The sequence below is a fragment of the Brachyhypopomus gauderio genome, chromosome 4 (assembly GCF_052324685.1).
Source record: "Brachyhypopomus gauderio isolate BG-103 chromosome 4, BGAUD_0.2, whole genome shotgun sequence".
Taxonomy (NCBI): Eukaryota; Metazoa; Chordata; class Actinopteri; order Gymnotiformes; family Hypopomidae; genus Brachyhypopomus; species Brachyhypopomus gauderio.
The window spans coordinates 27,346,791-27,372,235 of record NC_135214.1 but is presented as its reverse complement, the minus strand read 5'-3'; the positions used below and the strand labels follow the sequence as shown (position 1 = coordinate 27,372,235).

The 25,445-nt window shown below is 38.9% G+C and overlaps 3 protein-coding genes across 5 annotated transcripts; 1 reads left to right on the top strand and 2 right to left on the bottom strand.

The window, feature by feature from the left end:
- Positions 1-130: 130 nt before the first annotated feature.
- Positions 131-7,622, top strand: rad9b (RAD9 checkpoint clamp component B). 3 transcript variants are annotated; one of them, XM_077003461.1, is made up of 11 exons: positions 131-559; positions 819-889; positions 1,161-1,298; positions 1,503-1,617; positions 2,009-2,108; positions 2,294-2,400; positions 2,538-2,644; positions 5,249-5,313; positions 5,593-5,700; positions 6,696-6,996; positions 7,261-7,622. In XM_077003461.1, the coding sequence occupies exons 1-11, from the start codon at positions 526-528 to the stop codon at positions 7,384-7,386; spliced, it is 1,272 nt and encodes a 423-aa protein (XP_076859576.1). In that variant the 5' UTR covers positions 131-525; the 3' UTR covers positions 7,387-7,622. The 3 variants fall into 3 exon arrangements, with proteins under 3 accessions (XP_076859576.1, XP_076859575.1, XP_076859577.1); XM_077003460.1 differs by having other exon boundaries at positions 5,578-5,700; XM_077003462.1 differs by lacking the exons at positions 2,009-2,108; positions 2,294-2,400 and having other exon boundaries at positions 5,578-5,700.
- A 174-nt stretch (positions 7,623-7,796) lies between these two features.
- Positions 7,797-15,857, bottom strand: pptc7a (protein phosphatase targeting COQ7 a). The gene is made up of 6 exons (XM_077003463.1): positions 15,280-15,857; positions 14,203-14,382; positions 12,440-12,638; positions 9,806-9,929; positions 9,592-9,721; positions 7,797-9,423 (listed from the first exon to the last, which is right to left on the bottom strand). Exons 1-6 carry the CDS (start codon positions 15,482-15,484, stop codon positions 9,365-9,367), a joined length of 897 nt encoding a protein of 298 aa, XP_076859578.1. The 5' UTR covers positions 15,485-15,857; the 3' UTR covers positions 7,797-9,364.
- A 3,196-nt stretch (positions 15,858-19,053) lies between these two features.
- myl2b (myosin, light chain 2b, regulatory, cardiac, slow) lies at positions 19,054-21,999 on the bottom strand. Its single transcript, XM_077001234.1, has 7 exons — positions 21,942-21,999; positions 21,010-21,099; positions 20,171-20,246; positions 19,952-20,056; positions 19,637-19,715; positions 19,374-19,422; positions 19,054-19,222 (listed from the first exon to the last, which is right to left on the bottom strand). The coding sequence occupies exons 1-7, from the start codon at positions 21,981-21,983 to the stop codon at positions 19,118-19,120; spliced, it is 546 nt and encodes a 181-aa protein (XP_076857349.1). The 5' UTR covers positions 21,984-21,999; the 3' UTR covers positions 19,054-19,117.
- Between the last annotated feature and the right edge of the window lie 3,446 nt (positions 22,000-25,445).

Below are 25,445 nucleotides of genomic sequence, written 5' to 3'. Positions count from 1 at the left end.
CTCCTTATTTGAGGGGTGGCGAACGTAATTTGTTGACGGGGAAGGGGGGGGGGGGTGTCGAACGTACTTTGTTGACCGGGGGGGGGGGGGGGGGGCTTAGAGGGGAACCGGCTCGGTCTTAGAGGGGAACCAGCTCTCGTCGTTCACTTAAAAGAGCCGGCTCTTTGAACCGGTTCGTTCGCGACTGACACATCACTAGTGTTCACACGCTCCACAACGTTCTTTGCTCTCGAGCCTATTCATAATTTTCTGTCAGCAAGCTAACTAGCCTTAGCTGGATTTAGAAACGAAATTAATACCAAGAACCACCATGTTTCGCCCCAATATTATTGGTCAAATGATAAACTAGTAGGCCGCATCTAGTCTCTCTGTTAAACTAGATAACTTTTGATAGGTTATTGCTCGTTTTGTGTAGTTCAGGCTTCTGTGTGTAACATTAGCTAACATAGCTATCTCAGATAACCAAGTTTCCCCACCACATTTAGCTATTTAAATTAGGTAGTTAGCAACTAAGTTAAAGCAAACATGAAGTGTTTAATTGAAGCAAATGGTTTGAAAGGTATGTTGTGTTGATTCTTTGTTCTATTAACTATTTTATATGTTTAAAAGCTTTTTTATGCCAATCGTTTACACTAATAAAGATAGTACATTTTGGCGGGCTTAGCCAGCGAACGCTAATTAGCTACATATTCATAACGTCCAGTGTCTGGTTAGCAAGTTGCTAACTAGTTGGCTAACTTACAGCTATGTTTCTGTTATGCTAATTAGCTAATCTAACTTTTTTATTATTCGTTATGTCTCACGTGTTCCTTTTGCAGTTTTTGCAAAGGCTATTCATGCCCTGTCTCGGATTGGTGATGAAATTTGGCTGGATCCACTGGAAAAAGGGGTGATATAGCTACAAAGCATCTTACTGACTATTAAAACAGCTAGTTAACTATCTAGCAAACTAAGTAATCGAAGTTTGCTTCTGGTCTCTAATGGTCGAGGTATTTAGATGGCAAACAGTCTACATTCTGTGGCAGATAAATAAGTTAATAAACAAGCTAGAGCAATACACCAAGTCTTACAATGAATGCTGTTTTGTACTGTACATATACATGCAAGAGCGTAAAACATATTTCTAGGCTATCTTAAGGTCTGTTCTCTCTCCTCCAAAGTTGGCTGTTAGGTCAGTGAACACGGCCCATTCGGGATATGCCTGCTTCCTTTTCTCTCCTATGTTCTTTCAACACTATACCCCAAACCTAGAACAACTACAGGACAATAAAACTGCTAAATGCAAATTGTCCTTGAAGGTGTGTAGTTTTGTAGTATTTTATATAGTTTAAACATTTGTTTTGCATTTGTGAAATATACATAATGTGGTGATATGCTATGGTGATATATGCATAAAACACAGTTTAATCAGCTGTATTGATGGGATATTAATGTTTGTTTTTAATAAGTCATCTAATTTACACACTGTTCTAATTAGTTTACCCTGTATATTTGTTTTTTAGTCTGTGTTGCCCCTTTTCCGCAGCGTTGCCACAATAGACCGCAGTGTGTGCAGGTGTGAGATATCTATCAACATCCCTGACAAAAGAGTGATATTCCAGTTTAACTGCAAACATGGTAAACTCCCCCGCTGTATACAGCTGTGGTCACCAGGAGCTAGTAAATGGTACTCAACCAGATTAGATGCAAAAGACTGAGAAATGCTGCTGAGAAATACAGTCACTGACATAAGTTCTGTCGCTAATCCATGTTGTGAAAACAAAAGCTTATAACCTGACTTTAAATTCATCGATTGGTTTTAGAAATGACTCATATGAAAGCTGAAACCCTCCCAAATGAGATTTAATTTACGAAAATAAATTTGCTTTACTGCAGAAATATTGATCATTTTTGAAAGCATTCTTACTTTGCAGCTTTCTTCCATATCTACCTAAAACGTTGGCACACTACTGTGTGTGTGTGTGTGTGTGTGTGTAATGTATGCATTACCTTGTGTTATAAATCACAGGAATAACAAAGACACATAACCTAGGGTATCAAGAATGTGAAGCACTACAAGCTGTTTTTCCAACTCACCTCTGCCCCAATATTTTAAAGTCACAGCCAAAGTAAGCTTTTCGTGCAATAAAGGATAATAAGATTTAATTTAATATATAATGAATTCACTGGACCACATTTTCTCATTTTTTCTTCCATGGCTAAGATGTTCAGAGGTCTAATCATGCTTCACGGTAATGTTTCTGAGCATTGAAAGTGGGTCTTTGGAGTTTAAGAGAAACTGCCCTTTTTTCAGACTCCTCAGTGATATTGTGATGCACTTCCCAATCTCACAAGAGGAAATCACACTGTCCATATCACCCATAAGAGTGATATTAAAGAATTACTATGAAGAGGAAAATGGTGATAAATCCTTTTAAAAAATAATATTCAGTTAATTTGATTGCAGCAATGGCTTTGAGTTGTACTGGTTTAAACCTTTTAAACAGCATTGTTTAAAGAATTGTTTCTTCATGAAGTAATTTTTTTGTATATTTCAGATAGCATTGGAAACATGTACACAGAGCTGTCTCTACATCCTGATGAGTTTGACTACTTCCAGGTTGGAGTAAACTCAGATATAACCTTCTGTCTCAAAGAACTGAGGGTGAGAATCTTGGCTAATAATGTTTTCAGTTTTCCTAAAAAGGACATTACTTTCCATTATGGCATCATAACATTGAGTGGTTGTAATGGATATATGTTATGTCTGTTTTAAGTTTCTTCTTATTGGTATATTGCTACTCATATAGGAGTACAGTGGGGAAAATAAGTATTTAGTCAGTCACCAATTGTGCAAGTTCTCCCACTTAAAAAGATGAGAGAAGCCTGTAATTGACATCATAGGTAGACCTCAACTATGAGAGACAAAATGTGGAAAAAAAGAGAAAATCATTTTGTCTGACTTTTAAAGTTTATTTGCAAATAATGGTGGAAAATAAGTATTTGGTCACCTACAAACAAGCAAGATTTCTGGTTGTCACAGACCTGTAACTTCTTTTTTAAGAGGCTCCTCTTTCCCCCACTCATTACCTGTATTAATGGCACCTGTTTGAAGTCGTTAACAGTATAAAAGACACCTGCCCACAACCTCAAACAGTCACACTCCAAACTCCACTATGGTGAAGACGAAAGAGCTGTCGGAGGACACCAGAAACCGAATTGTAGACCTGCACCAGGCTGGGAAGACTGAATCTGCAATAGGCAAGCAGCTTGGTGTGAAGAAATCTACTGTAGGAGCAATAATCAGAAAATGGAAGCCCTACAAGACCACTACTAATCTCCCTCGATCTGGGGCTCCACGCAAGATCTCAGCCCGTGGGGTCAAAATGATCACAAGAACGGTGAGGAAAAATCCCAGAACCACAAGGGGGGATCTAGTGAATGACCTGCAGAAAGCTGGCACCAACGTTACAAAGGCTACCATCAGCAACACACTACGACGCCAGGGACTCAGATCTTGCAGTGCCAGACGTGTCCCCCTGCTTAAGCCAGTCCATATCCAGGCACGTCTGAAGTTTGCTAGAGAGCATTTGGATGTTCCAGAAGAGTATTGGGAGAATGTCATATGGTCAGATGAAACCAAAGTAGAACTATTTGGTAAAAACTAGTGCTGTCAATTCCAGGTGCCGCGATTAAAAGTCCTCACCAGGATTTTGCTCAGGCTTCCTGGATTGTGTTGATTCCACTAATTTTACCTGGATTGCTAATTAGAAAATCTAGCAGGCTTGAGCAAAATTCTGGTGAGGACTTTTAATCGCGGCACCTGGAATTGACAGCACTAGTAAAAACACAACTCATCGTGTTTGGAGGACAGTGAATGCTGAGTTGCATCCAAAGAACACCATACCAACTGTGAAGCATGGGGGTGGCAACATCATGCTTTTGGGCTGTTTCTCTGCAAAGGGACCAGGACGACTGGTCCGTGTACATGAAAGAATGAATGGGGCCATGTATTGTGAGATTTTGGTGCAAACCTCCTTCCATCAGCAAGGGCAATGAAGATGAAACGTGGCTGGGTCTTTCAGCATGACGATGATCCCAAGCACACTGCCAGGGCAACAAAGGAGTGGCTTCGTAAGAAACATTTCAAAGTCCTGGAGTGGCCTAGCCAGTCTCCTGATCGAAAACCTTTGGAGGGAGTTAAAAGTCCGTGTTGCCCGCCGACAGCCCCAAAACATCACTGCTCTAGAGGAGATCTGCATGGAGGAATGGTCCAGCATACCAGGAACAGTGTGTGCCAACTTTCTGAAGACTTACAGAAAACGTTTGACCTCTGTCATTGCCAGCAGAGGATATACAACAAAGTATTGAGATGAACTTTTGTTATTGACCAAATACTTATTTTCCACCATTATTTGCAAATAAATTCTTTAAAAGTCAGACAAAATGATTTTCTCAATTTTTTTTTTTCACATTTTGTCTCATAGTTGAGGTCTACCTATGATGTCAATTACCGGCCTCTCTCATCTTTTTAAGTGGGAGAACTTGCACAATTGGTGACTGACTAAATACTTATTTTCCCCACTGTATGTGTCCTTGTATTGAAGGAGAAGCAGTGGACTTTATTAGGCCTGTGTGATAGTGCTATGTGAAATGATATAGATGATTTCTGTTCATAATTTTTAAAAATAAAAATGGTTTTACCCTCAATTTGTCTTGTCTGTGGTAAAGATATTTTGGAATCACTTGAATGAAAGCAGCTATTGGCATGAGATCCAATGCAGATATGTGACATGCTATAATTGTCCATGTGGCATGGTGGTAGAAAAACTGGAGGTTGTGGCATTTTGCAGAATTGTGCTGCCTTGTATAACATTACTGTAACTGTGGCATGCCATGGCATTTACAATAATAACTTCTCAGTTTTGAAAGAGCTCTGTTCTAACCAATTAATACCAGGCTAATATGTGTCCATACATTATGTGGCTGAAGTTGTAAGACGGATGGTTGAACTTGTATTGCAGGCCCAGTAATCTGTCACAGTGAGTTACAGAATTGGATAGTACACTGTGTTCATGACACCCATAAATTCTGTTTGAAAATACTTAACTCATGGTGACCAACGTGTAGAGAGGTGTCATGCATTCTGTGTGTCCACAGTAGTGCCATTTTGTACATTGCTGTTGTGATGGATGCAAATTAATGTTTTCTGTGAATGCACTGATGTTTGTAGTCAATAACAGTAAACTATAATAAACTTATTTTTTAGGGTTTGTTGCTATTTGCTGAATCCCATGTTCTACCAGTGTCTGTCCACTTTGGTGCATCTGGAAAGTAAGTGTGTATTACAGAGCCACAGTATTATCACAACAAAAATTATAGATACATATATTTTCATTTAACCATTAGAGCATTTCACCTGGTAAAGCAGGAGGAGCAAAGTGCTAGCAACACCACTGTCTTTGGGTTTGAAGAGATATTGAATGCTTTTGGGTTTCCCTTTCAGAGAGAAACCATTGTAAGGCTCTGCGAATTGTTTTTGATTTACAAAGCGAGTTTAAAACAGTTCACAATGATGTGCTGAATGCTGTCTCTTAGACCTGTTTCTTTCAGTGTGGAGGACATGGTACTGGAAGCTGTAGTGGTTTTGGCCACTCTGGTAGAGCCCTTCAGTGAGAATCCATCCAAGGTTTCTATTGCTCAAGCAGCCCTAGCACCAAGGTGACAAACTCATTCACTCTGTTTAAATACATCTAGAGAAGTGGAACATGGACACATTTTTTTTACATGGACACAATATAGTTGCAAATCTTTTCTATTTATTTATTTATTTTAACTTTTTGCACAATGATTGTCAATTCAGTACAATCCCCTCAGATATTTAGAGTATTTTCCCCCAAATAAATACAGCATATTTAATTGCTATTTTTTGACAGTCATTGCTTAGCAAACCTATCATCTAATAGCTAAACTAAATGCATAGTGGTTCCTTCTCTTCGAACAGAGTCAGAGATAAACATTTTTTTTTAATGTGGTCCACAAACCCTAGCGCCTTTAGACATGTTCTTACTGCATCCTGTGGGGTATAATAACAAACTCTTCAGATTTATGCCAACATTGATAAAACATACAGCTTAACTACAGAAGTAGGTAAAGTGTTTTCAAGCTATAAATGACTATTTACTGACTCTCAGTATCTAAATGCTTATGCAGACCATTTATTAGATTAGTTAGATAAGGCAGTGAGGTGATTGCAGTTGAACGGCCATCTGGATGACTCCATTACAATCACATCTTAAAATAAGTAGCAGAACATGTCCAAATGTTGTTACAGTGTTATAAGCAAATTCATAAATAGCCATTAGCCTGCTAATCTGCTAGGCACGTGCATTGGAGAGGTGGTCTAATAACTCAGCTGTGAGGGTACCAATTCCTAACATAGTACAGTTTCCTCTGGTGAAGGATCACGTTAACCATCCAGCAGTTACCATTCCCTCACTGTCTCATCATCTCCTAGTTCTCCTCATCTCACTGGCCTCTCTCACTCTGACCTTTCACACACATGTGCTGGAGTAACCATGCCAGTCACATAGCTGACATATGTAGCCAGCATGGCAATTGTTGCTACCTTGAACTATGCAGCGATTTAGATGTGGGGGGAAAAAAACAATTGTGAAAAAAATACGTAATGAATATTCCTGTAATTATGTTTTTAGGGAAGTCAGAAAAGCCTGTCCTGCAGAGATCTCCATAGCTGACACCTCCAAAGCAGACTCTATACATGAGGATCCTATAGAGGCAGAGGCCACCGGACATGCACCCCAGCATGCAGGCTTACCTGCTGAGCAGCAAGTGGACTCAAGCCAGGGGAGTCCAGTCTTCAACCCAGCCTTTCACATGAAGAAACTCATGCAGTTTCAAGGAATGGAAGTGGACAATTCAACACCAAAAACCTCTTTGCGTGGTCTGAGTTGTGGGTCTGCCTTGATCAAGCCAGTAACACCAACAGGTTTCAAGGTTAGGTGTTTGTGGGTTATACACAACAGAATATTGTAGTGGTAAAGTAATGTTATGTGAGAAAAATCCATCACAAGGAGACCAATCATTATTATTATTTAAATTTATTTTTCATAGTTGGTTATGCTGTTTGAATTAAAACACAGAAAACAAATATTTATATGCTAACTAAATTGAAATCTGAAATAAAGCAAAGTATGCAATAAAGCACATTTTGCTCAGCTTTCAAATTTACATCAGTTTTCATACTATATTCTACAAAAGGTCCGTTCTTTGCTCTTTGGGGCTGTGTCAAGTGAGTGTGGTGATGCACGGGACGAGCCCTGTCTGGTGTGTGACACAGACACTGAGGATGATGCTGGGGATGGTGGTTGCAGAGTGGAAGAATAAGGTAACATACTACACAGGAAGCAAAAACAATGTCTAAAGGCACTAGGGGTTTGTAGACCCCAACATGTTTGTGACTGTTGCAGTTTATTAGACTTTCTCATAGCTCTGTGCAAGTATGTGTACATGCTTTTGTGGATATTTAATGAGTGTGTTCCTAACACACAGTTGAGGCATCTGTCATCTTTAGTGTATTTGGTTACTAAGAAGGGATGTTTGAATAAATGTTTTCAAAATTACTGGTATGATTTCAATTTTTCTGAACTCTTGCACAGCTGAAGTAGTTAAACCAGAGATATTGCTGAATTACTTATCAGTACATACAAAGACTATCTGTGAGTTTGTAATAAAATGTAGGATGAAGCCATTTCCTTTAACCCCCTTTCAGAATAAGATAAAACTAGCACACAATGTAAAAAAATAAATCTTTATTAGATCATATGATCCATCACATATCCACTTTTAGCATTCAGTGATTCTAGCATTATCCTTGTGCGTTAACAGTAAATACTTAAAAAAAAAAAAATTAAGTTTACAAAAGAAAATCTGTTTTAACACAGAACCCACATACTTAATATATCAAATATAGGTTACTTTCATATAGAATGTATTGACTTGTAATAGCCTACACTTGCCAAATGCATACATAAATATACAAGTTTGTATATACCTTATACATATATTTCTCTCAAACACGCGTGCACATTTACACAATATTATGTGAACCTCCAAGGTAGTTGAAATAGCAAGAAAATACCCCTTTCATTTAACATTAAACCTTTGCAGTCACTTGCATTGTCAGAAATACATAATTCACATTAGGTGGTGTGGGGAGAAACAATGATCTGATGCAATAAATATAAAAAATATATATATATAAAAAGATTAAAATTAAGTTAAAATGGTCTTCTTTAGCAAAGTTAGTATACTTAAATTTTGCCCTGGACCCTGAATTTATGGATTGTTACAGAGCCAAGGCCCGTGTTCCAACCTTATTCCAAATAAAACATTCTTTGAAACATTTAATCCCAAATAAACAGGAGTCTTACCAACTAACACCGATTAAGGTACCTGCTTTGTAATGTTTATGAAAGATGTTTGTACCCAAGTTAACTGGTTGAACTTAAAAACATTTTAATTGTATATGCAGTCCATCCATTTAGAGCCAATTGGGCTTTACAGAAACTCGCTGCTTAACAAGAACTGAACTCGGGTGGATGGCTTTTAAAACGGACACATTACAGATGAATGTAGATGAAAATTATTTTATCACAGGAGCCAACTTCTTTTGGCTTTACCATTAGCATATTGAAACAATTAAAACCTAATTTTTGTAGACTCCCCAGAGACATCCCTGCTTAGATGACGACAGGGCCAGAGTGGGCCCTTTTTTCAGACCGGGAGTTTCGTGCCCAAATCCGGCCCAACATTATTTTTCCCTCCCAATCGGCCCAAACTAGAGATTGACATGAGCAGGCCCATCGGGAGTCCTCCCGAATCTCCCGATTAGCCACTCCGGCTCTGGATGACGATGTACCTCAAGAACAGATATGTTACGGTGCCGCCCATATATTAATGCACTGACATCTGAACTTTGCCCTTTCTTCAGTTCAAACTGTTATCTGACACCTTATTGGTACTCATACATATTATTTCTTCTTCAAAAGACTTGCAGAAACTGATCATCCTTTTTTAGATCAGGCACCTGTAACAACTCTTACCACATTCAAAACAAACACTGAGGTATTGAAAATTAGAGGGGTGCAAGTACCAGCTTATTTTTAACTGATTTATAGCAAAAAAATGCACCACCACTTCCTCTTGTCCCAGACGCCGAGGGGCTCCAACTGAGAGTCAGAAGAGAAACCTAGAGTACATTCCTTGCCAAAGGTCCAACTTTTAACTCCCTGTCCTGCATGAAGTGATGAGTAGCTCAGTGAACAAGAGGAAGACGAGAGGAGCTCTGTGGTCGAAGCAGGCGTCAGTCGGTGTACTCCGCCACAATTGAAAGCAGAACTGTGATATCATCTGGCTTTCCTCCTAAGGAATAAAAACACAAGTGCATAAAGCCAGTGTCTGGGCCCATTTGAGACTTTCCCCTTATGAAGAAACAACTTTGTTGCAGTCAAACCGAGCAGGAATTCTTTTCAGCGATATTTTTCAAATTTATGATTTTGTAAATGCTGCATTTGAAAGATCATTACTCACCCCTTACATTCAGTCCATTGTCACATGCAAACTGTGCAAAAGGTGACATGTAATTGGGGTCATATGCCAAAACATGGGCATGCTCTGCAATGCTCTTTGCCGTCTGCTGGATGCTCTCATAATTGGTGTTCTGAAACAGTCAGTTACATAAAATTAACAACCCAGCTGAAACCTCCTGATATGGTTCTAGAAATTGTGAACATCAGTCCAGTACCTTAAGTTTTTTGAGTTCTTGTAATATCATATAGTCTGGCATGTTGTCAAAGAGTCCATCTGTGGCTGTGAGGATAATGTCTCCTAGCTGGACATCAAAGGATGAGCTGTCAGCAGCTTCAGGACTAAGAAAAAATACATATACATGATTGTCACAGTAGGGGTCTGAATCCATTAAAAGCAGATGAAAATATCTTGGCAGTTTTCAAGCATAAATATGTTAAACAAGTGATATCTGTCAACATCGAATCTATTTAGACATTGCCAAATGTGCATCATCGTTGAATGACAACCTTTATGTGTTACACAGCACACCGGAATATTTGTTTACAAGTCCACATACATTAAAAGTCCAAAACATTTGAATGATATCAAAATATATTAGGATAATAATCATCCAATATTGGGAGTCTATTGCTTGTAATGTGCAAATACAAAATATTACAGCACACTACTGATGTTTATTATTTTGAACAAATAAGAAATATTTGTGTCTATTTAATTTTGTACACATTAACAGAAATGTTCTGATGAAAGTTTAGAAAATCAACATAATTAAAAATGAACTACCTTCAGATACACTAATACAAGAAAATGTGACTCGATTTGTAAAGGTATACTTCCTGACTTCCTGCAGCTGTTCCATAATGTCAGGTATTTCTGCAAATGTCTCAACAATCCCCTTGCTTTCCACAATATGAAAACCTCTTAAAGAATTCTGTCAGGTCAGCTTGTGATTTTCACCTTCTTTAAGAGTATTGAATGACCTGTTCATCCCATGTTTATTGCTTGTTACATATTCTACTGCATGAGTTTACATTTATAGACCTGTGATGAAGTGTCAAGTACAATTCTTGGAAGGACAGCAACTATTATGTTCCAACTCAGAAAACTGGCTGTCAAAGTCTCTATTTGTGCCAAGTCTGTCCAAATTAATATCCATATTCATAAATTAATTAAACAAGCATGAGCTGAGATATTGCCTGAGTTTAGAAATAAAGAGAAGATGGAGTAGAATAAAGCTACCTAAAGACCTGGCCATGTTCTTTGCAAACAGTAAATTAAGTAAAGATGAACCTTGGCTGCAGTGCCACAGGCTTGGTCAGATTCTTCATGTTAATCATGTAGCCAAACCACAAATAGAACATGGTGTCACTGAGAGCTTGGTCAGTTCTGGATGAGGTAATTGTAGACATTTCTTTGTATGGTTTTATTCATGGGTCAATGTGAAATGATGCCTGAAAGCTGTGCATTTTAACTAGGACATCAGCAACCAAGTTCACCCAGCATAACAAATAGTCTATTAACATTAACAACCATCAGTGCTCTTGAACAAGTGTAAACCAAAGCTTTAAAAAAATCCGTGCACATATCGTAAACTAATTATGAGCAAAATGCCTTCTACTCCACACTTTGCTGCTCCATCCCCATCTATACACTCCCTTCAATTCAAACGTTTCTGCCAGTGTTAGTTGTGTAGGACCTTTCTTTTTGTCTTCGGTTTTCTTTAGAAACTCGTCATGTTGTTTATGGTGGTATTTCGCTAAATGCTTGATTAGATTGGTTGTATTAAAAGTTCTTACAGCTTTACCACCACGCTTGACTTTACTGTGGCATGTGTTGCACTCTACCTCTTCATCTTTGTCATCCTTTAAGGTAAAATAATCCCACACAACTGACATTTTTACCAATAACTTAAAATTTACACGGCGGTCCTAATGGTTAGGAGATGCCGCGGAGCTAAATTGGGGAGACGCTATGCTCGTGTGCTGAAGGTGTGCTGGAAAATGCGGACCTGATTTTACTCTCACTGGCAAAACCACAGCAAAAACTGGAATGGATTATCTAAATGGGTGCGCTGGAAAACCCGGATCGGGAAAAAAACTGGATCGGGAGTCTGGATCGGCATTTTCTCGTGCCTGCCGATCTGATACCGATACGCATTTTTTGCTAATATCGGCGGCGATATTTGGATCGGATCGGGACAACCCTAATAAGAACGCATGGGAGGCTGAAGCTAACATTAAAAGTATGTCTTTTAAAAAAATCTCCTTGAAGGGAAACAGGATTGGTTAATATCAGGAAGGCCTCTGTTCCGCCCCTGTGTGTGATTAGACTTTGAACGAATATCGTCATTGGCAACAGTCCCGTGCTCTCCCCGTCCATTAAAATTCCCTAAACGACCAGACACAGCATGGCTCTTGGCACAATGCTACAACAAGATTCAGCAACACACGGCCATGTTGCTGTGCTTGTAAACCATGTAGTCCGTTAGTCTGTTATGTCAAGATGTCTACGAGAGAAAAACTTGTTGCAGCAAGGTGCCATAATTCCTTGAACGTAATTGTTAAACAGTGACTTCACAAACCATGTGTGATTCGAGAGAGGAAAAAGTAAAATCATGTATTAAGATGTAATCAAGTCCTTTGTTTAAGTATTGTTCACAATTTAGCAACTCAACTGACTGCCTTCCCATCAGAGGAGTACATAAATTCAGTAAAGGTTGATTTGCTGGAGTCTCACCAGGAGAAGCTAATAAAGTTTTTATTCTATGTCTTATTCAACCCAACCAACAGCAGAGTAATGCACAACTTGTAGAAGTGAAAGGAAAGGAGAGAAAACCAAAGTGCCTTACCTGTCACTAAGGACAGAGCCCTCTGCTTCTGGGGGGGCAATTGAAAGCTGGAACGGGGTGTTGAAATAGTGCTGTTGCTCATCAGACCTATGGACTACTTCCCCTCCCCGAACAACCAGGAATCCCGAATCACCCAGATTTGCTGTGTGAAGCTGATGGCTTTGTCTGTCCAGCACCACTATGCAGGCTGTGCTGCTTCCTGAAGGGATGTAACAGTCAAAATTTCAAATACTAAAGACAAAGATGTGCAAGAATGGAAAGAGAGAAAAACCTTTAGTGATACAAATCAAATCACGACTCAGCAGCAGTTTTGTAGCCGGGTTGTACCCTACTGAGTACTGAATTCATTTTTGGAGGCCCCACCGCTTCTGACTCATCTTGCCCACAAAATATCATTTTGCCCACAGTAATAAAATGTTACATTTAATAAATCCTGGTAAAGCCCATCTATGGATTACTGAAAAGAAAAAACCCAATTCCTAAAAACCAAATACAATGCCTAAATGTCCCATGGTATGGAATGTTACAAACCAAACACTTCCTATTCCCTACAGTTGGAGTTTACTTTACTCCACATATTGGTGAATGAAAAATCAGCAAAAGTGTGTGCATTTTCCAGTCTGGCTTGGCAAGAACATCACTCTCTGACAGAGATCATGACCATGGGGAGCCTCCCCTGCCTAAACAGACATCTGCTCAAAGAAACAATCTCTTGAAGGTCAAATATCAAGTGGTTAGCTTTAATTTGAAATATTTTTTTATTTAAACTATGGTGTTCTGTGTTCTACAAAAGTCAAGAGACATGTAAAGAAATAAGTATCTCCCTGTTATTTAAAATTGCACAAGGCATGGAAAGTGCCTTTTCAATTCTACAATGTAGCAATTCATTTGATTATCTATTTCTCAATGCTTTTAATAATAAATATAGTCTGAGGAACTGAGTCAGAATTCTGGATAAGATAATCAAATGGACATGTTAATTTGACTCACATGGGCCAGCTGGCTTGAACAGCGAGGAGCAATAATCAAGCTAGCTAGGTAGCATGGCTACGGCAAAAATAAAAAGACGTTGCATCATGTGACTTGTGGGAAGAAAGAATTCAAGGATCCAAGTGAGAGCATATTTTGCTTACATTGCTGATGAAGACAGCCAGCCAATGGATACGACAAAAGCAGTATGCAAAAGTGGTTATAAATCTATTCACTGTGAACACTGCAACTTATTCTTATTCCATCTTTTTCCAGCAAACTAACCTCAACAAAGAGTCAAAAAGACTAGGTTAGCAAAGTTAAACGCAATGCTAGGGAACCTTAAGTGATTAGTGAAATGTTTCGTTGAATTTTTTTTTTGAGATGAGCTAATTACTGGTCTTTTCATGTGACCTCATGAGCCCTGTGTGTAGTTTAACCTGTTGTGTTGGTTTTATGCCATGGTATTTTGGTAACAAGAATTGAGATAGTACACATGGTATCAACATCAAAATACTGGTATCGCAACCAGCCTAATTTAAAGTATATGCCACCGTTTATTTGTCCAAGCTTTCAATTTGTTTCTTGCCGAAGGTGACTAAAAACCATAAATATCCTTATTAGTTGGGTCTGAAAAACAATTGTATCTTACACCAAATACACACCTCAGTACATAATATGCAATATATATATATGTGTGTGTGTCGTAAACAAAACCCTTTGATATAACTAACAGGACCTCTATCTCATGCCAACCTCGTCTATGGGAATAAAGCCTAGAGATAATCATTCACCTAGTAGAGGTACTTTGTTTTGAAGGAGCTCATAGTAGCTGGTGGTGAGGATTCCCACTGGGTTAGTGGGCACGAAGCGTCCTTCTTTGACCAGCCTCTCACATGTCCTCATTAGGGTTCCAGAGAACTGAGAAGGGTCTACTCCATAATCACGCCAGCCACCCACTCCATCAGCCACACCTGCAATGCAAAGTTAAAAAAAGAAAAGTTAGAAAGAAAGAAAAGTTATTCTTAAAGGAGCAATAAGTAATTATTTCAACATGGCAACCTTAATGCGGTGCTCCTGTTCTATGGGGCTGGTTCATTTAAGAACTACAAAGCAATTTGATTCTTCATCTCATGTGAGATGCACATTATAGAAAATATTACTTATTAATTAAAACTACTTATTGCCCCTTTACGTTACAGTAATTTAAAGCCTTAACTACATCCTAAGAATGAACAAATAAGAGAAATTCTATAAAAGGCAAGTCTTCCTGCGTCCCTGGACATACAAAATTCATTCGCTTTTATGACCATACAAGGAACGTTCTTGTATATTTTGCTTTTTTTCATGATCTGGACAGTGGCAACTGTGGGATTTTGCCTAAAACAACTAAGCTAAGTGCTAATAAGTAGCCTAACTTCCAGAAAAAAATGTACTATGGATCAATATCTTTAAATGTTAAAGTACAAGGAAACTGTTGGCTTCTTAGCTTACTAGTTGATTTTTTAGAACAATACGCAATTTGACATAGACAAATCAAATGCAGATGATGAACACTCATGAGATCCCTGATTTTTAGTCAGTTAAATTATCATTCATACCAGTGCACAAGGTTTACTAGTAAAGGTATGTTCACTGTTCTGTTTAAATGTGTGTGAAATGTTCTAGACAAGACAGTCTTGACAGACTAACCAAACATTTTATTTAGTTTGCCAATAACATGTTGCAATTGGATTTGGTAAGTAAACCCCTTGACCTTTGTCCTAGTACATCTGAGATAGTGCACTAATGAATCTGTCTACAGATGAGGTGCAGAAACGAGGGGTTTTCTCTATTTTGGGGTGACTAGCTATCTAGTATAAAAGACTCACCCAAGACATCGGCGGATCTGTGCCGAGCAATGAAGCAGGCGTCGTCGCCGTAGCACACTCCTTTCTTTAATATCCCCTTCCGAAAATCTTTCCCATACCCAAAGCTAGCCGACACCAGGCTGTAATCGCGGCTGTCTGTTTGGGAGAGACCGCCGATGACCGCCCTGGCGACGAGTCTACCGTACGAGAGTACGGACAACATCATGCGGACACTAGCCCCGACCACGCTCACCTACCACGGGGCTAGCCCCGACCACGCTCGCCCCGACCACGCTCACCTACCACGGGGCTAGTGTGGTTAATCAACGCCGCTCCACGGTGTTGGTCCCCACGGACGAGAACACGGGCTGGTTAGCTGGCGAGCTAACGTACGATAACCCAGCGTCCAGCGGAGCGGTCTTTATTTCCCCGCTCACGGTAACTAATTAAACGAACACCTCAACTTACTAAACTATCCTCATACACCGGACATCATACTTTAATCGTCTAAACGCCGGGGTTCCTGATGACACAAGAATGCGGTTAGCCAGTTAGCTAGACGCTCACTGAGACACCAACTACTACAGTCTCGTGACGGGTCTGACGTCATTAGGGCTTACGCAACGTGGGCCCCGTCATCATTATTACACGGGGGTTTATCCTTTATCTCCGGTTTAAGACACAACCCCATGATACTTTAATGAGCATTTATTTATCATTTTATTATTATTTATATGTATTCGTTATCATATTATGTTTTGTATTGACATGTTGTTTATGTCGTTGTTCTTTACCAGTGTATTTTGCATGCACGGTACACACTTTACAGCAAATTAAAATTTTGCAAGTCGATTATTAAAATATTGATTTGTTATTATTTGCACAGATACATACTGTATGGATAATGGCTGGTCTTTGGATGTGCGCTGTTCTGTATGAGCGTCAAATGAACACCATCTGGTGACCTTACACTGGCTTCCTGTAGAATTCAGGATCCAGTTCAAGATTTTAACTTTAACATACAGAGCACTACACAACACAGCTCCTGTGTATGTCGCTGACCTGCTCCACCCCTACACTTCATCACGATTACTCAGGTCAAACAACCTGAGTTTACTGTCTGTGCCACGCTCATGTCTAAAGACTCGTGGAGACCGAGCATTTAAGGTGGTTGCTCCAAAACTGTGGAACACACTTCCTCCACATTTAAGATCAGCTGACACTGTAGATACTTTTAAAAAACAGCTAAAGACTTTCCTTTTTACGCAGGCGTTTAGTTAGTGGTGGAGGTTGCAGCCGTTGACCTTGTACACTGTATTTTATTTCTGTTTTATAGTGTGTGTTTTTGTGTCTTTGATTTATTTTATTTTATTTTCCGTTGTAAAGCACTTTGTGGCTTGTGCCTGTGAAAAGTGCTATATAAATGTATTTTACTTACTTACTTACTTACCAACAGCACAGCACAGGTAACTTTGTGGGGGAAGAATTCCAGAACTTTGGTTACATTGGTGATAAAGTGATGTAGCTCAACATTCCATGTTTTATTAACATATTTTTACAAATGAGGCTGTACAATATTCGTGGTATTTTTTTTCTTCGTTGGTTTGATTGGTTAGTTGACTATTGATATACTGTCTTTCAAACAAACTGATTATTCTGGTACAGTATTAATTGACATTTGTAAGTCTTAGAAATACATTGAAATTCAAAAGTGGATCTCACTCAGAAATATGCAAAAAACTAAATCATTAAACTGTGCAACATTTATACACACACAACACACCTCTAATCGTCTCAAATGATTTACCATTCATATTACACTAGGAATAGTCACAATCTCAGCATACTGTCATTTACTCCATCCATCCATCCATCCATCCATCCATCCATTCATCCATCCATCCATCCATCCATCCATCCACTCCTGAAAGTATTTCTATATTTCTAATTACAGGAAACTATTTACAGTGGCATTTGGTCACAAATTTATGTTTGTCATTATAAGACCTTTAAGTATTTAGATACTTTGCTACCTATGCTTTACATTATCAACCATCCTCAACATACAACCATTAATTTCTGAGACAGTAGGTGGCAGTAGAGACCATATCATATATCACCGAGCGAACTTTTATTGGCATATTGAACAAAACTATTTTTATCTAAGTACAGTACAATGAAATGGATTTAAACCAGTAAAAGCAAAACACAAACGAGAATGTTTTATTAAACGTACACAGAGGCAGCAGAAATACATATGGCCATCATTCAAGTTCAAGTCACAATTTTACTGAAAGAAAGGTATAAAGGTACATGCTCCTAGATGTATTTAAAGCAAAAAAACTAAAATATCTATTTTAAACGTTTCTCCAACTCACTCAGTGTGAAGCATATGTTTCAACATTGTAGAATGTTCTTTACTGAGTGCATGGTTACACGCTCTTGATCTTTGGCAGGTATTAAAAGGCACCAAGAAGTGTTTTTTTAACCAATAGGCCATGGGTAGATCTCCCCTCGTTTATTAGCCCCGTCCAGAATGTGCACTGGCTCGCCAGCCTTGCTGACTTTGCATTTCATGCTCGTGTGTGTAATCCGGTTCTTCCATCCTACCATTTTTTAGTATGTCTTAGCGATTAGTATTTTCACACTGCAAAACGCATTAATATAGTATGCTTAAAAGAACCCGGGTGCTGCATTAAATTCACCGATAAGTTCGTGCGATTTAGAGGACATTTATAAACCCGTCATGCACTGACGTAATTTGGGGCTTTTTCAAAAGCCGGCTTTCGTCCCCCCCAGTTTTTACGGTTAAAACCAAATATTTAAATAGCGACGAATCTATGTCCCCCCCACTTTTGAAATCAAAATTACGTCCATGCCGTCATGCACCACAGAAAGAAGGAGGTGAAATAGTCGGTGGCCGAAATAAAAGAGGGAACACTTTATGTTTATATATTGACTATGTATCTATCAATTAAATTCAAACAATTTAGCTATTATATTTTAAATTTGTTAGGTTATACATGACGTGCTCATGACGGCTATTGTTCGGAATAGCCGTCATGAGCACGTACGTTTCAGTAATATGAACTGGTATCACTATACTGGTGTATACAGTATATACTCTGAGACATTTGCAACTTACCAGTATTTGCAAGCTTATAAGCACAGCAGTCAGAGCACAGTCCGCAATTTCAGATATAGCTCATGATTTATCAGGGTCATTTCCTACCTGTTTTTTGTTTTTTTGCAGGGATAATAAATACTGGATTATCATAAAATACGGAAGCAGCTATTCACTCGTGACTTGTAGAAGTGCAGCTCTGGGCCTGTATCTCAGAGGATGTCCGTCCCTAACTAGCCCTTTATGAGGCGCTAAGTACACGTAAACTATATAAAACAAACAACAGCAACAACAACACTGATTTTGAAATGGTTTTGAAATGTACTGAGAAGGAAGAACTGAGTTCTCTCTCAAAATGTACTTGTACTTGTACACCACCCAACCTAACACAAGCTTATTCCCAAAATACTCTGACTATGAGTAGAGGTAAAAAGTACAAGGTAAGTAACTACAGATTCTTAAAAATGTTACTTATTTACGTGCATATTGTAACCCACTTTTAATAGTGTTCATATTATGCTAATGAACCTTACACGTAATACTTTCTTACTGTGCTAAATTTCCTTCGGGATCAATAAAGTATGTATCTATCTATCTATCTATCTATCTATTAATGTCACAAAATCAAATTACACAAACAAAGCATTTTACAAGAAATAGGAATCCGCTAATCTAGTTAACAAATTTTATTTTGGTTTTATTTCATGTTATTTATTCTTAATTAATTTATTTATTTTACTCCTGGTCCTTTTCTTCTCCATGTGTGATGATGTGCACAAGGTTCTTGTAGTCAAGATTACCCGCCACGTCTGGTGGGAAAGCAGTGAACATCTGCTCCATCTGAACAGACGGAGACACTGGAAGTCTGCAAGGGCCAATTGTGACTGCAGTACACATTCTGATAACAGTATGCTCATACATATGTCATGTCATGGCAGAGAGTTTACAAAATGTAATATGAAAACTATGAAAGATTAATAAGTTGTCACACCTCTTCCTGTGAGAATCTGTCTGCCTGGGTCATCAACATCTTAGTCACACTATAGAAAGACAATGAATAGTTAACATTGTATAATCCTAATAAAATGCATATTTATGTATACACGCAGTTTTGTTCATAGTTGGCTGCAATATCTTTAGAGGCTACAAAGATTCAATAGTAATTGAGCACACAGTGAAGCCAAGTGGGCAAGGGAGGGGACCTGAGCTCCGTATCTTCTCTTGATAATTCACTGATCCAGTCTGGATACTCACAGATCCTTCCTCAGGTATCCTTTCCCTTCAGGGTCAAACACCTTAAAAGCATTGAGGATGGTTTCTTCTGGATCTGCACCTAATCACAGAAATGCAGCACGTATAGTGGATACACACTCCAAATATTTAGTTTGGAAATAATTTTGTTGTAATGTGTTTTCACATCATTCATTTTGGCTGCTTTGTTCGTGTAAGTATGTTTTGTGGTTACTTTTAAAGTTTTTGATTTTTAGATAAATAGAGGTTTCATGTCTTGGGCTTGTAGCTGTCGCATTCCCAAGTATTGTCAGAGTCCACCTTCTAGGTCTTCCTTACCTTTGAGTTTCTCCCCAAACATGGTGAGAAAGACAGTAAAGTTAATGGGTCCAGGAGCCTCCTTTAGCATCTCATCAATCTCCTCCTGTTTCACATTTAGCCGACCTGCACCATCAGAGTGACCAGCAGGGGTCAGAGCTGCTGCTCACAGAGACTTTTCAGTCACAAAGCAGGGGGACCATAACACTGCAGGGATTATCGCAAGCCTAGCCAGCTCACCCAATGCAGCAAATGTGTCTCTCAGATCATTCTTGTCGATGAATCCATCTCTGTTCTGGTCCATTATGGTGAAGGCCTGTAGTAGTTAAAAGGGGGATGGGGAGAGAGAGAGGAAGAGTAAGAGAGAGAGAGAGAGAGAGATGTGTTCCCATAGAGGAAGTCAAGTGCAATGCTGCTCTTTTTCCTACCTCTCCACATAAACACTGCCAACTTTTCTCTGTGATGCTTTGTCTCTTTTTTGTAGCTAAGGAGCTAAGGCTGACTGTTTTTCTTCTGCTGTCTTTTGCCATCCTTTGAACTGTTGATGTGTTTGTGGTTAGGTGTGTTGTGTGTAGGTGAGAGAGGAGGGAAAGTAAGTGTGTGTGTGTGTGTGTGTGTGTGTGTGTGTGTGTGTGTGTGTGTGTGTGTGCGCGCGTGTGTGTGTGTGTGTGTGAGTCACTGCCATTTTGGATTAGCTTCACATTTATCCTGTTTGTCGTGCTCTTTCCATGGTCGCCTTGATACTTAGAAGAATGTCTGTCCTTCTCTATTTTCCACCCAAGATTCAGGTGGCTGACAGTATGTGTGTGTGTGTGTGTGTGTGTGTGTGTGTGTGTGTGTGTGTGTGTGTGTGTGTGTGTGTGTGTGTGTGTGTTGTGTTTGTGTCTATGTGTGTGTTCAGGGTGTAAATCACTCTGCTGTAATGGCACCTGACAGACTCTGAATTATTCACCAATAATGCTAAATACAGACCACAAAGTGTTAAATGTAAAGCCACAGCCAAGGGGTAGACATTAGGGAAACCCAAGTACATATAGAGAAATTTGTGTAAGTTCAATAGTACCATTAATGAATTGTACCTCTTTGAATTCTTGTATCTGTGCTTGCTCAAACATAGAGAATACGTTGGAGTTGGGCCCTTCTGCCCTTTTCTTTGCTTTTTTAGATGCCTAGGTGGAAAAAAGGACAAATCAAGCATGTTGGTTCGATGTTCATGTTGCACACATTTTTGGCCTATTTCAGGTTCAAGAGCTTTAGTGTATTATACCAGAAATGTTTGTGTGGCCTGTGTGGTTTATAATTAGCACAGTGAGGGAGTGGTGCTCTGTCAGACTCAGCCAGTGGATCAGATGCGGGATTATGCTGTGGTTCTGACAGGCCCAGCTTTGCACAGCATTTGAGTGGTAATCCCATGAAGACAGGGATTATTCTCAACTATTTACATGGCTGCCACAGCATCAGGAAAACAGCGGAGGATGCGTTTCTGCTCTGTGACATCATGCCCTTAGATCTGTGGCAGCCGAGACAGCTGCTTGTTGCGGCTGGCTGGATTACGTCCTAACAGCTGCTCTGGAGAAATAGGGGTCAAAGAACTGTAGGCTTTCCACAAAAATATGGCAGTTTTGCTTGTGTAAAGAGTGAGTATGAGCCACCATTCTAAAGAAGTAGAAATTTCTTGGGCAATGGCACACAATTATTAAGAAATACAGCTTGAAAACTTGAATTATTTGACATATGTTGTCGTAAATGTTTTTTATAGATTATCACAGGGGTCTAGAATAGACTTGATATATAAACCTCAGAAAACCATGATTTTTAACCCATGAGGTTATCTATCAGAAACATTTTTCTTCATTACAAAACAGAAAGTCAAAACTAAAATCCATGAAATTATTTGGCTGAAAGTGTAATCACAATGAAATGAACAGAAAGGAGAAAAATTCTCAAGATTTAAAGGTTTCCAAATGTTAATGTTGACAGTAAGACCTTTCTAAAGATAAAATGCACTCACCATAGCTGCGGTTGAAGGATTCCACGATAAACAGCAGCTCATGAAGCAGATGGGGACAGTTATGATTTTATATAGTCTCCCTTCCCATCCTTGTCCTACCCCTTTGCTATAAATATTTCATGATGCATATCCAGGTAGCCAACAGCAGGCATGACCCCCCTTGTCTGTCATAGGAGACCTGACTGAAGGGGGTATTCAGTACCAGCAAATGGGGTTCAAACACACAGCGGAGAAGATATATATTGCAGTGCATTTGCGGCTGAAGTTTAATTTAGATCAGAGAGATGGATGTTGGGTTTTCTCCATTGCGTTGTTGGTTTGTATCATCTGCAGTTGGATAAATACAAAAACTGATCATTATGTGGCACTGACAACAAATTAGGTCAGACTTACTGTTACAGTGCTCGCCTTACACAGTCATTAGCGTTGACATGATCCTGATAAGAATTAAAGTGCCATCTTTTGTAGCACTTTGGGCAGAGAACATGTAAAGTGCCACTAGCTCTATACGATGGTCAATTAGTATTGTGTCATGTGACTCATCTGATGTGATTTCTTCACTGTTTCCCTGCAGCAGGATAATTCAATTAAAAAGCTCTAGTCCATGTAGTCCACGTCCTGCGAGGCACTGCCCCTCTCTCCTCTCAAGCTGAGCATTCTACCCCATAAGACACCTCAGATCTTATACCTTAGGACACTTGGAGATGTCTGTATAGAGAACAAAGCCAACATGCTCGGTTTGATATCCTTCTGTTTGGGCTACCTCACTCCTGAGTGCTTAAAAAAGAGTTTCTAGATTATTTTAAATATCAGATTAACCCTTCATATGTTACACAGATTGATGTTCCCATCTACCTGTCCTAACACTTCTAACAGTGCAAATACATATACCCGGTATATATATATTTACAGATGTTTGCAATCTATAACCTGTATGTACCTACTCATGAGTTTTTTATGAGCTGTGTTATTGGGGTAGAGGGCCTTGAAGCCCCCTTTGTGTACTTCTGTTATTGCATTATTCATTATTTTATTTTTTGTTATGAAAAAAACAAATATGTAAATGTATATGTACTCATGCACTCACATATTAATACTCTCGTATAATTATCATGCTGCAGTAGACAGCTGTGGCCATTTATTCTACACTGGAACATGTTTTGTGGAACAAACATGAGGTCAGCCAAGAATTCAAGCATGGTAGACATGACTGGACGCAGGTGTTTCTGGCCTGAGCAGCAGAACCTGCAGGTTAACTGATTGCTTCACCTACTAGAGTCCTGCTTTAACATTTTCTTTCTGCCAGTATATCCTTGAGCAAGGTACATAACCACATTTTCTGATGCCGTGCTTATAATTTATGCTATTTTCTTGCCAAGTTAAGATTAGATGCCTTGTGTACATAGGACACATGTAGAAATACTGCTTGTTATATGAATAAAACAAAAAACTATATGTGCAGTATTTTTCTATGTGATGTTGGAGCTCAGAATTATTTTAAAAAATTGAGAAAAATAACTGAAAAAACGGAGCGGCCATCCAACTGTGCAAAATGCTCTGAATGAAACACACTTAATGACTGCTTAGAAGTAACTATAGAAATAGTTTTCGCACTGAAAGAAAAAAAATCTGAAAGAAATTTTGATCACTCACTTTTAAGGGAGTACTTTTCTTAGCTGTTAGAACTTTTCTTACCACAGATACATACATATGGATGAAACATTAACAAACTTTAATCAAATCAGTTGTAAAAAGAAGTCACGAATAATGTAAGATGTATAAAGAAAATAAAAACATCAGCATACACCAATTAAATAAAAGCTGAAATTGGGTATTACTGAGGAAAGACTGACAGCTAAAAAAGAAACACTACAAAGTATTTCTAGTACAGAGTATTTGCAGCTAAACTCAATGCCAGAGACATTGCTTGTTCTGTAATGTCACAGTAGCCAGACACTAGAAAAACATGGCAACACCAGAGAGGAGAGGAAGAGCAGGATACCAAGCTTGTGCTTTCGTTGAGTGTTGTCCTTGAGTTGACTGAGGCCCGGCTGGAGGTGTCAGTCTCCTGGCCAATGTTCTAATAATTACAGAAACCCCTGTGCACTTATTCCAGATTGTTGCATGCATCATGACAATCCTGGACCCCCCCCCCCCCCCTCCATGGTCCTGTCCTTTGACACCTGGACATAAAGGTTAATTTTGTCTCCTTACAGGTATATCACAGAGCTTTGAAAATCATCTCACTGTTTCAGGTAGGAATTCACATTTCATTGAAGCCAAACCATGGTATAACTTGTATGTTTACAGTTCAGGAAAGGGAATTGTTTTCATACATGGCATTACACAAACAACAGTTGGCACATCACAGAATGGTATGAATATCTTGTGAAACTTCAGTGCTGTTAAAGAAATTGTGTTTCTTATTAAAGTGTTTTTCTCTCTTGAATACTTCATGTGCTACGTACAAATCTGTACCAGTTTACCAGGTCAAGCAAAGGCCCACACTGGTAGAAAAAGTTCCTTAAGTGGTAGCCTGTCCAGAACTATTTTTATGTCCGTTTTGCTGCCTTGGGCTGTCTGTGCTTTCCATGGAAACAACACTGAACCTTCCTCATGATTTTGCTTAATCCACAATCCATGGGAACCCCTAACCCTCCAGGGATGTCACTTCACTGCTCGTACACTGATTATTATGGACTACACAATACTGAGTGTATTAATGGCTTGGCTGAAATTACATGCTCTGGCTGTGGGGAAATCACTGCATATAGACCAATTATGCCCAAAAAGAGATTTCACTTGTGTCAACAGCATGGCAGTGTGATCAAGGGGTCAGAGTCTTTGTATGAGAACTTGTAAAGGTGTTTGGTGTAATGCTCCCCTCTGCCAATTAAACTCTTTAAGATTTACATTTATGCATGTTTAGGAATCTAAGACAACTGCCTTAATAAAGGAGAAATGTAATTAAAAAGTGTCTAAAAATGTTGAGTCCCTAGAAATTGTGCAACGCGTTTCTAAAGACCATGGCTTACTTTATATTATATTATTATTATATTAGCTAAAGGTTGTAAGAAGTGAAACACCTGAGTTTGTGGAAAAGTCAAAACTACCACTCATGAGTAAAGAGATATTACTCATTTAAGGATTTTTTGTGTTACTGATCCACTGTGATTATATGATATGAGTAGGTATAATATACTACAGATACTACTGTCTGTGTATTTGAGACGTTCAAATCTACTTAGACAGAATGGGTTGATGTCAGTACTTTGCACTGATATGTGCTGCTGCAGCCATGCAGACAACATTCACCCACCATGATGCCTTTTGGACTCATGAAACAATCAATATATCAGAGTTCAGCTGTATTTCTAAATATTCCAGGAATTATTTGTCCAAATATAGCCAATTGTTGTTTTCAGGAATGCGTCCAAAAGCTGATTTTCTGCAATTTTATAATAATTATAAAAAATTACAGTTTACTGGCAACATATAGTGGTG

Coding starts and splice junctions, on each gene's coding strand:
- rad9b (XM_077003460.1), top strand. CDS start 526: ATGAAGTGTTTAATTGAAGCAAATGGTTTGAAAG. Junction 560..818: donor TGAAGCAAATGGTTTGAAAG/GTATGTTGTGTT, acceptor TTCCTTTTGCAG/TTTTTGCAAAGGCTATTCAT. Junction 2,645..5,248: donor TCTGTCTCAAAGAACTGAGG/GTGAGAATCTTG, acceptor CTTATTTTTTAG/GGTTTGTTGCTATTTGCTGA.
- pptc7a (XM_077003463.1), bottom strand. CDS start 15,484: ATGATGTTGTCCGTACTCTCGTACGGTAGACTCGTCGCCAGGGCGGTC. Junction 9,722..9,805: donor AAGAACTCAAAAAACTTAAG/GTACTGGACTGA, acceptor TGACTGTTTCAG/AACACCAATTATGAGAGCAT. Junction 9,424..9,591: donor CAATGGACTGAATGTAAGGG/GTGAGTAATGAT, acceptor TTTATTCCTTAG/GAGGAAAGCCAGATGATATC.
- myl2b (XM_077001234.1), bottom strand. CDS start 21,983: ATGAGCTGCTGTTTATCGTGGAATCCTTCAACCGCAGCTATG. Junction 21,100..21,941: donor ATCCTTCAACCGCAGCTATG/GTGAGTGCATTT, acceptor TTTTCCACCTAG/GCATCTAAAAAAGCAAAGAA. Junction 19,423..19,636: donor GGATACCTGAGGAAGGATCT/GTGAGTATCCAG, acceptor GTCTTTCTATAG/TGTGACTAAGATGTTGATGA.